The 10,104-nt window shown below is 39.6% G+C and overlaps 1 protein-coding gene and 1 pseudogene across 1 annotated transcript; one reads left to right on the forward strand and one right to left on the reverse strand.

Annotated features, from left to right (window-relative positions):
* The first annotated feature begins 1,822 nt into the window (after positions 1-1,822).
* LOC121776655 (LEAF RUST 10 DISEASE-RESISTANCE LOCUS RECEPTOR-LIKE PROTEIN KINASE-like 2.4) lies at positions 1,823-3,326 on the forward strand. The gene is made up of 3 exons (XM_042173840.1): positions 1,823-1,856; positions 2,039-2,095; positions 2,178-3,326. The coding sequence occupies exons 1-3, from the start codon at positions 1,823-1,825 to the stop codon at positions 3,278-3,280; spliced, it is 1,194 nt and encodes a 397-aa protein (XP_042029774.1). The 3' UTR covers positions 3,281-3,326.
* Positions 3,327-5,481: 2,155 nt separating this feature from the next.
* On the reverse strand, positions 5,482-7,880 carry LOC121776195 (annotated as a pseudogene).
* Positions 7,881-10,104: the final 2,224 nt, after the last annotated feature.

Below are 10,104 nucleotides of genomic sequence, written 5' to 3' on the forward strand. Positions count from 1 at the left end.
TTTGCATGCATCCTGGTCAGTATGTAATCGTTCTGACGCCTTTTTCACCTGAAGTATCTGAAGCTTTGCCTACTGGCTAGAACACTCATCCTGCACACTTAAGCAATTGTTTTGCAGATATAATCCAATTATGCACATCATACTGACCAGTAACCAAGGCCTAGAATACGACTTATCAAGGATCTCAAAGAGATGGAGTTCTCAAAGAGACCAAGTATGGCAAGTTACTTGACTAAGAATCACCTATGTAAGTGCGAAGTGTGGTCGCTTCATAAAACGCACTTATGAATCCAAAGTGATGTCCAAGACCGCAATGGACACAAAACGTGAGAACGGATGAGGCTGAGGTGTTTAAGCTTTAACACCATTATCTCGGTGCACGTTGTGGGGGATTAGTTCAAAGCATCGCGCTACTAAGCCGCCTGTGTATCCGATGGTGTCGACTATGGAGGGTTCAAAGCCAACAACTACATATCCTTATGCTTATATACCTCTCGAGGGTTGAGCTTGTGTCTGCATGCATATGCATTTGGCTATTTCCACTCACGTCGGGGATTGTTGGAATCTTGTTTTAAGATGTCCGGTCAATGAAGTTTGACCAATAATAAATGTGATGAGACATTTAATTTTGGAGAATTAAATGACATGGCGTCGATCTACGTTCCGCGTAGATGACCGTAGTATATTCACTTTCTTAAATCCGATTCCCGGTGAGTAAGAAATAGTGGATTAAAGTTGGTCACATTGTAGCTTTTGATAAAGCTAGGAGTTGAAAGTGTAGGGAGTAATTAACTAATGTTAATTATCCCACATAGAAGATGAGACACATCTTTAAATGTGTATTTATTAAGTGACTTATTACACTTAGTAATTATCGTGGACTAAGATGGGTGAAGAGCTCACACGCGCGCACACGCGCGCCGAGCCGAGTCGCGCCTGCGCCCGTGCCCTTGCCCTTGCCCTTGGACTTGGACTTGATGGACTTGGACTTGGACTTGGACTTGGATCTTGGCAATTGGTCTTTGGGCTTGGTTCTTGGGCTTGTCCCTGGACCCAGACTTAATGTTTTGGACCACCTAAGTTTTGGGCAGCAGCCTGATCAACTTGACCTGCTGCGCCTTGATCAGAAGTGTGATCAACTCGGCCTGTTGCGCCTTGAGCGATGACTTCAGTAGCCTGATCAACTCGACCTGCTGCGTCTTGAGCGATGGCTTGATCAGTGTCTTGATCAAGTCGAGTCCACATGTGACGGTTGAACTAGGGCGTGTACAGCGTCTAGATTCAACGTCCTTCACTCCAGCTTTCAAACTCGTAACGGTCGGCGCCTGGATGGCTGTGTTGACCCCCTGCAGTGGACTAGGCCTATAAATAGGCTAGTCATTCCTTGCATTAGGAATACACGTACATACGAACATACACACAAGCATCATACTCTCTGCTTAGTCTTTCTTTCCGAAGCTCTGCCCTCTCCTCCATCCAGTTCGCCGGAGCTCTGTTGATTGCGGTGCTGCTTCATCAGAGACGTAGCCGTTTTTATCTTTGGGGACGACACGCCAAACCGAGAGCACTACCGGGGCGTATCTCGTCTTGCGGAAAGAGGCCTCCTCGACTCGGCTAAACGCTTTTACGGTTTTACAGTTTCGATTTCCATTGTAATTTTCAGTTTTAGTTCTTTCTTCTTGGGTTGTATTACGCCCGATATTGTCTATCTCTGTAATTTCACTCGGAAAACCAACACCTTTCATTTACTAACTCATTTTTATTATAAAACTAGTGCTCCCTATGTATGGATGGACACTAGTGCTCCCTTATGATCCTAAAGATGGATGGAAACTATTGCTCTCCTATTCCCCTATGTATATAACATTAAATGTAGGGAAAATAGTCTAAATTATTAAACTTTGATCAAATTCTAACTCACTTTTAGATGTCCGATTTTGCATAGATGTCAGACTATTAAATATATGGATAATGATATGGTAACGAACATATTCACATTAATCATTACATTCATGACCTAACCGGTTAATCGTTTTAGTTTCAGGAGCTACAGAGCGGCTTAATTTTAATGTGCAGAAATTTGCCATTATTGCCGGTAAACCCTCTTACAATTGTCTTGTAAGTGCATTCAGTTTACTAATTGTATATATGTTCTATTGCACTCGATGAATTACCAGGAAGTTCAGTCGGCGCACTTGCTCTACTTTTATCAATCATCACTTATTACTTTGGAAAAAATCGCATATTGCAATACTTGAGGAAAAATAGTAGTAATTCGAATGTGGAGCAATTCCTACTCAACCATGCATCTCAGTCACAAAAGAGATATAGCTACTACGAGATCAAGAAAATGACCAAATTCTTCAAAGACAAGGTTGGGCAAGGAGGATATGGCATTGTCTACAAAGGTGAGCTACTCGACGGTCAACCTGTTGCGGTCAAGGTCTTAACCGATACTCGCGACGACGACGCGCTAGAATTCATCAACGAAGTTGCAAGTATCAGTGAAACCTCCCATGTCAACATTGTGAGGCTCTTAGGGTTTTGCTTCGAGAGAAAGAAAAGGGCTCTAGTCTATGAATTCATGCCCAACAAATCATTGGATAAGTTCATTTCAAGTCCAGAATCTTCGTTGGGGTTGGACAAGCTATACGTGATTGCGCTTGGGGTTGCTCGCGGCCTTGAGTATATGCACACAAGTTGCAACACGAGGATCCTGCATTTCGACATCAAGCCTCAGAATATACTCTTGGACGAAGATTTTTGCCCCAAGATCGCTGATTTTGGGCTTGCGAAACTGTTCAAGAAGAAGCAGAGCATGATATCACTGCTCGGGACGAGAGGGACTATAGGGTACATTGCTCCTGAAGTATTCTCTAGAAACTTTGGGGTAGTTTCTCACAAGTCGGATGTGTATAGCTATGGAATGATGCTTCTTGAAATGGTGGGAGCGAAAGAGATGGCTAAAACGACCGAGCCTATAATCCAATCGAGTGAAAACTATTTTCATGAGAGTGTTTATGAGGTTGTATTGGCGAAGAAGGAGAAGATTGATGATGTGATGAGAGATGAGAAAGAAGAAAGTAAAATGAAAATGTTAATGGTGGGGGTTTGGTGCATTCAGACGGCTCCATCGGATAGGCCGTCGATAAGTAAGGTTGTGGAGATGTTACAAGGGAGTGTGGAGTCTATAGAGATGCCTCCGAAGCCATCTTTCCCTTCTGCTCCGCTGCTTGAATCACTACAGTTTTCATCTTCCATGCATATGGAGACACAATAGTTATCATTTTTAAATTGTGAACGTCTCAAAATAGCAAATTATGACATTATCTGTAGAAGAAGGGAGTATCTTTTACGGCATTTGACTGTGCTACATGTTTGCAGGGTGAAACTTCTTGAGGTCAGACTGATGGTTGTACTCGTCTATCATTCATGATGTTGTAAGAATTCACCAATCAAATCATTTTATACTATTGTCTATTGATTAACATGTTTATGTACATATAAATTGCTGAAAGTAGAATACAGATAAACCAGTCAATAATCATCATGTACAAATTACAAAGAAGACAAATTGTAACATATTTCATGATACAATCATGCTTCTCCAATCTTATTGAGAGATTAAAATCATTTAACGTGAATATGTATGAGTGAAAATATATAAGTTTGAACCTATATAAAGAACACAACTTTTGCCAAAATAAAATTAAATATGAACATTTACTTGTAAAATTGATACCCATACAAACTGAAACACTGAAAGAAAAAAACATTTTTTAATAAATTCGTAAAAGCAAGCAAAATAAGAAAATCAACGCTAAATACTGCAACCCAAATAAACTCACTGTGATCAAATTCTCAGTCACCTTGTCTTTCCAATTCCTTGAGCTCTGCCGGAACTGCAAATTAACTACGTCGCAGTTGGCCAGAAAATACTTTCCGTACATCACCACCGCCGCCACATCAGCTACCATCTTCCCAACCTCTGAATCCGCCTCCGCGCACGCTGCCAGATCTGCCACCGCGGCGCCGATCCACGCCTTCATGTTACCGCGGTCGTAGCTCTCCAGTTCCGGTTCGATCCCCAGCGTCTCCAGAATATTACTGAGTTGAGCCGCCGCGTGTCTCAGCGAACTCGTGCAGCTACTGAGCGAGCGGTCGGATCGAGCTATCGGGATGATTTCGGAGATTTTGGTGAGGGAGGATTGCAGAGAGAGGAGAAAGATCTGGTTAGGGTTGGCGTCGGGAGAGGGATTGGTTTCGGATGATATGGAATCGACACATGCGGATTGGAATTCGAAAGGGGAGCAGAATTCAATAACCGCTGGATTCGGTGTGATTGATTCGGAGTTGAGTTTTAGAACGAAGAAGGTGATTGTTCCACCGGTGATTAATGCTAGTAGGATGATTAGGGAGAAGAAAGTTACGATTAGGATTTTGTTGCGCCTGCGAATTGATGCGAGCTTGTCTTCTCTCAGGGGCTCTGAAGCAGCATCCATGGCTGATCTATGAGTTCAAAGCTTTGAATCAAGTACAATTTCTGGAATTTCAGTTTCACAATTATTTGAAGGTTTTATGGTGTGGTGTGGTATGGATTTAATTTGGAAGAAATGAATATCTTCAGTGGATTAACTTGACTCTAATTTTATTGGAAGGTAAGTCAACTCAATGATTTTATTTAAGATTAATTGCCAGATAATGGATGAATGTATAAAACACTCACTCTGGAGTTGATTATGATACAAATTGAGATAAATTAGGTTGGATGAATGACACATGCCATAATCATCAGAAATGGTGAGCACATGCACATGTAACCTACTCAAATTTGCCAGTGAAAAATGCAGCTTAGAATCAAGATTATGAGACATATTGAGATTAGATATGTTCTATTTGGGATGGGATAACTCCACAGAGACCGCATGAGCTCAGATAAATGCTACTGAAAGATGTAAAAACGAGCGAATCCAAATGGCGAAGGTTCATCGATGCTTGGTCGTCCCTGTGCAACACGGCCAAGATCATCACCAGTGGTGAGAAGTGGAATTCTCTGCTCGAATTTGAAACATTCCTTGTTCCTGCTTTGCTTAACATTAATGTGGTGATTATGAGAATCGATGATGAAACAAGTACCGAACCCTTAATCCGTCACTTTACCTACTCTGTATTATCTTTATGTAGTAGTAGTTGTAGCTCTAATGATATTCAAATAAAGCAATTCTATTAAGCGGTATTCACTGACTGCTTTGCTGCAAATTTTCTAAACTTTCCTTATCCATTGTGTAATCATGCAATCCATTTGTCTAGTAAGCAAGTGCTATTAGGACAAGAAAGTAATCTCTGTCGTAGTGAACAATAAACTAAGTTAAAAGGAAAAACAGAGTAAAAGAAATTTACCTAGATGATGAGAGAGAGATTACTTATGAATTGTATAAATATGTTAAGAGTAGAGGTACTTAACTAAACCCCAACAATATCTAATCACATATACATATATCAACATTTATTTGATCGTCATTCTACATTAATTTACAACATTATTCGGGAAGAAGAGACTACGGAAACAGAGACATTTTCATATGACTACTGGACTTCTACATATTTACATAAAAGAAGTTTTCTTAGGAAACTGTAAGCTCAATCTGAATGCATGAGACGAAGCACTGATATTGAGCGGAACGGCATTGCCAACTGTGGTGGGCGCGCACCAAGTTGCTGAGCCACTTCCTTCATTGACGGCCGCGACTTTGGATCACAACATACACATTTCAGTGCTGTTTTGATCACTCCAACCACTTCCAATTCCATCGACACTCTTGCATCGTCACCTGGAGATGCTAGCCTCTTGTCCAAGAGTTGTTGCACCATCATGTTTTCAGCAAACTGTGCTGATCTCGCCACCATCGTGTTGATGGAGGAAATGAAATCTCCTGGATGACCTCCAAACATGATTTCTAGTGCCACAACTCCGAAGCTGTATTACATCACATTTTTCTGTAACCACCATTGTGAAGGCCAACTCTGCAGCCAACAAACACGTCATCGTCATGGATACAGTTACTTGAAACTATGTTATGGCATGCATACCTGGTGCAATATAGCCTCGAGTTCCCACGCGCAGAGTTTGATTGGATGACTCAGGATCCAACAATCTAGCTGTCCCAAAATCAGATAAACAACCTTCGAACTCTGAATCCAAGAGTATGTTGCTGCTCGAAATGTCTCTGTGTAAAATAGGAGGGCTGCAATCGTGATGCATGTACGATAGTGCATTTGCAATGCCCTTCACCACATTTACCCTTTTCTTCCAGTTCAGCTCCACAGCTTCATCTTCATCCATCAACACACGAAAGAGGCTTCCTCGTTCCATGTAGTCGTAGATGAGAAACATGCTTTGTTTGTGCAAACAAAAGCCAAAAAGCTTAACAATATGTCGATGGCGTATCTGAGAAAGAACCATGGCTTCATTCCTAAATGAGGAATCGAAAACAGGGTTATCTCCTTCAAATCTGTGAAGCTTCTTAACAGCAACAACTTTTCCAGTGGGAAGTTGAGCTCTGTAGACGCTCCCGTAGCCACCAGTTCCGATGCAGTGTTTGAAGTCAAAGTCTTGCGTTGCTTCAATGATGTCTTGATAGGCGATGTTGCCATCGAAATTCCACATCTTGAATATGTCTCCATGTTTGAGATCAGGTGTGACTGAGGGGACTTCTTTGTTTCCCCTTTTGGAGAATATTAAATAGATCACACAGATTATAAAAAGCACAAAGACTACACAATAAATGGCTTCCACATTAACCTTGTATCCCTTTGGAAGAAGTAACTTAGAATTTCCGATGAATGATTCTCTTGGAAACTTATGCCAGACGCTGGATGGAATCTTGCCCTCTAAACTATTGTAGGACAAATCGATTCTATCCAAACGTGAAACAGATTCTGGGACTTCACCAAAAAGATGGTTCCAAGAAAGATCTATACTAAGAAACTTGGCATTAGGAACATCTCCAAACCGAGGAGGTATCCGTCCTTGGATTGAATTCCGGCTGAAGCCTATGGTTTCGATACAAGGAAGCATGTGTACTCCTGCCTCAAAAACACCTTCCACACTATTATTGTCCAATTTCAAGATTTTTAGTCTTGTTAATTGGGTGATAGTAGGGGGCAGAGAGCCATTGATGTTATTAAAGCTCAAATCAAGAACAATCAAACGACGAAGGTACCATATCCCAGAGGGAATGGCGCCGAAGAAACTATTAAAAGAAATGTCAAGCACCTCTAAGTCAGTGAGATTTGGCAGTGAAAGAGGCAGCGTCGTATGGAGTTGATTATGAGACAAATTGAGATACAGAAGTTTGGACAAGCTTCCTATGTTAGGTGGAATGATACCATAAATGTAATTGTTATCAGAAATGTCAAGCACATTCAACTTAGTCAGATTTACCAATGAAGGAGGCAGCTCAGAGCTAAGAAGATTATGAGACAAATTGAGGTAAGATAAGTTGGAGAGGTAACCAATGCGAGGTGGGATGACTCCATAGAGACCACATGAACTGAGATGAATGCTGGTGAGGGATGTGAAAGAAAGCGGATCGAAATCGCCAAGATCGTGCCACCTAGGCTGAGTGTTGCAACCTACATGAGTTTGCAGGCTTAACTCTGTAACGCGGCCATGATCATCGCAAGTGATGCCTTTCCAGCTGCAGGGATGAGCTGTGGAGTTGATATAAGGCCACCCGAAATCCATCAACGCCTCATATTCTCTGCTCGGGTTTGAAGCATTAGCTGCAACTACATTACTCAACAATATGGTGATGCTCATAATCATAATAGCATTAGCAGCAAACACATGATCCATCATCACTTGTATTTTTCTTTAGTTTTTGTGTATTTATAATTTTTTTCTTAATTATACTCATAGCTCTAAGTAACCCTTTATATACAACTCTCGGTTCTAACAGGATGAGATTAGTCTGCTTGATGTCCACTGCAATCGTTTAATTGCTTATGTCATTCTCATATTTTGTGATTACGTGGTCATTGTTGATAATACACGTTTAATGAATGAAAAATATAAAAATAAGAGTCATCCAGGTCAGTGATTGAACTGTCATAGATTGTTCGATGACTACAAATTTTCCAAACTTTCTTTCCACGGCATTGCAATGTATATATGTGGTCACAAAGATAAAATAAAATTGAAGTCTTTCCATTTACTTGACTACCCAAGCCAACCTACAAGTTTTACATAATTCACTCCGTGTTTGATAAGATAGTAATACCAAGATAGGAAATTATACTTGGACATTTTTAATTGTTTGATATAATATTTAAGCTTAACTCAATATAAGATAAGGGTCCGTCTTAATCTTGCTAAAATTATAAATTTAACCATGTTTATGTAACCCACCAATTTGTCAAGTTAAACCGATGTTATTTAATAGTACTATACAAATTTAGATAATTTCTTTTCTATCAAACAACAACGAAAAAAATCTTATCTCTACATATGTGGACATGAAACCCGTATTTCTTATCTTATTTTAATGATATATATATATATATATATATGGGAGCGTTATTCTCCTATTCATCACTTAGATCCTTTATTCTTCTTGATATGGGCCGTTAGATCTCATTCATCAACGGTCCAGATGATCTGCATTATTACACTATAATGGTGCATTATTAGTCGGTGTGCATTATTCAACTGAAAATCTGCATTATTACACTATAATGGTGCATTATTAGTCGGTGTGCATTATTCAACTGAAAATCTGCATTATTAAATGACACGTGACACCAATCTAACCGTCGGATGACAATATCGTGGGGCTGGGATTAAAAAGAACAAAGAACAAAAGATACAAAAAGGAAATGAATACATCCCTATATATATATATAGGGGAGCGTTATTCTTCTTTTCACATCTTAGATCCTTTTTCCTTCTTAATATTACGCATTAGATCTAAGGCATCAACGGATCAGATTGATTCTATAAAACTGGTTCCGTGTTGCATTATAGAAGGTGGTTGTATGCATTACAGGGTTATTATTGACATTTGACGGAAAAGTAACTGCCACATTTTGGTATCTGCGAATAATGCACCACATGGTCACGAGTAATGCGTATAATTGACTATATAATGCACAATATGTGAACTGCAATGCATACGAATAAGATGTACCATGTTATGATGTTTGGACACACGTTTCTTGTTTCCCCTAAGGGTTTAATAAGCTTAGGGGCTAGGGTATAGTACGTAGACACGTATGTAATCTTCACATGGTAACGAGTAATGGATATAATTGACTATATAATGCACAATTTGTGAACTGCAATGCATACGAACAAGATGTGCTGTGTTATGATGTTTGACACACGTTTCTTGTTTCCCCTAAGGGTTTAATAAGCTTAGGGGCTAGGGTATAGTACGTACGCATTAATAACAAATTATAAAATGATACGAATAATTCACCAAATTGTCATGAGTAATGGATGTTATTAACTATATAATGCACAATATGTGAACTGCAATGCATACAAATAAGATGTACCATGTTATGATGTTTGACACACGTTTCTTGTTTCCCTTAAGGGTTTAATAAGCTTAGGGGCTAGGGTATAGTACGTAGACATTACTAACAAATTGTTGTTATTGGAATATACGTATGTGCATTATTTGGTTTAGGTAGTGCATTATGTAGTTGTTAATTGTCATTATCTCAGTATATTATGCATTATTAGAGGTATTGTGTATATGGGTTAATCAACGGATTGAAGATTACATACGTGCATTTAGTAATATCTACGTACTATACCCTAGCCCCTAAGCTTATTAAACCCTTAGGGGAAACAAGAAACGTGTGTCAAACATCATAACATGGTACATCTTATTCGTATGCATTGCAGTTCACATATTGTGCATTATATAGTTAATAACATCCATTACTCGTGACAATTTGGTGAATTATTCGTATCGTTTTACAATTTGTTATTAATGCGTACGTACTATACCCTAGCCCCTAAGCTTATTAAACCCTTAGGGGAAACAAGAAACGAGTGTCAAACATCATAACACAGCACATCTTGTCGTATGCATT

Source organism: Salvia splendens, chromosome 18, assembly GCF_004379255.2.
Source record: "Salvia splendens isolate huo1 chromosome 18, SspV2, whole genome shotgun sequence".
Lineage (NCBI taxonomy): Eukaryota > Viridiplantae > Streptophyta > Magnoliopsida > Lamiales > Lamiaceae > Salvia > Salvia splendens.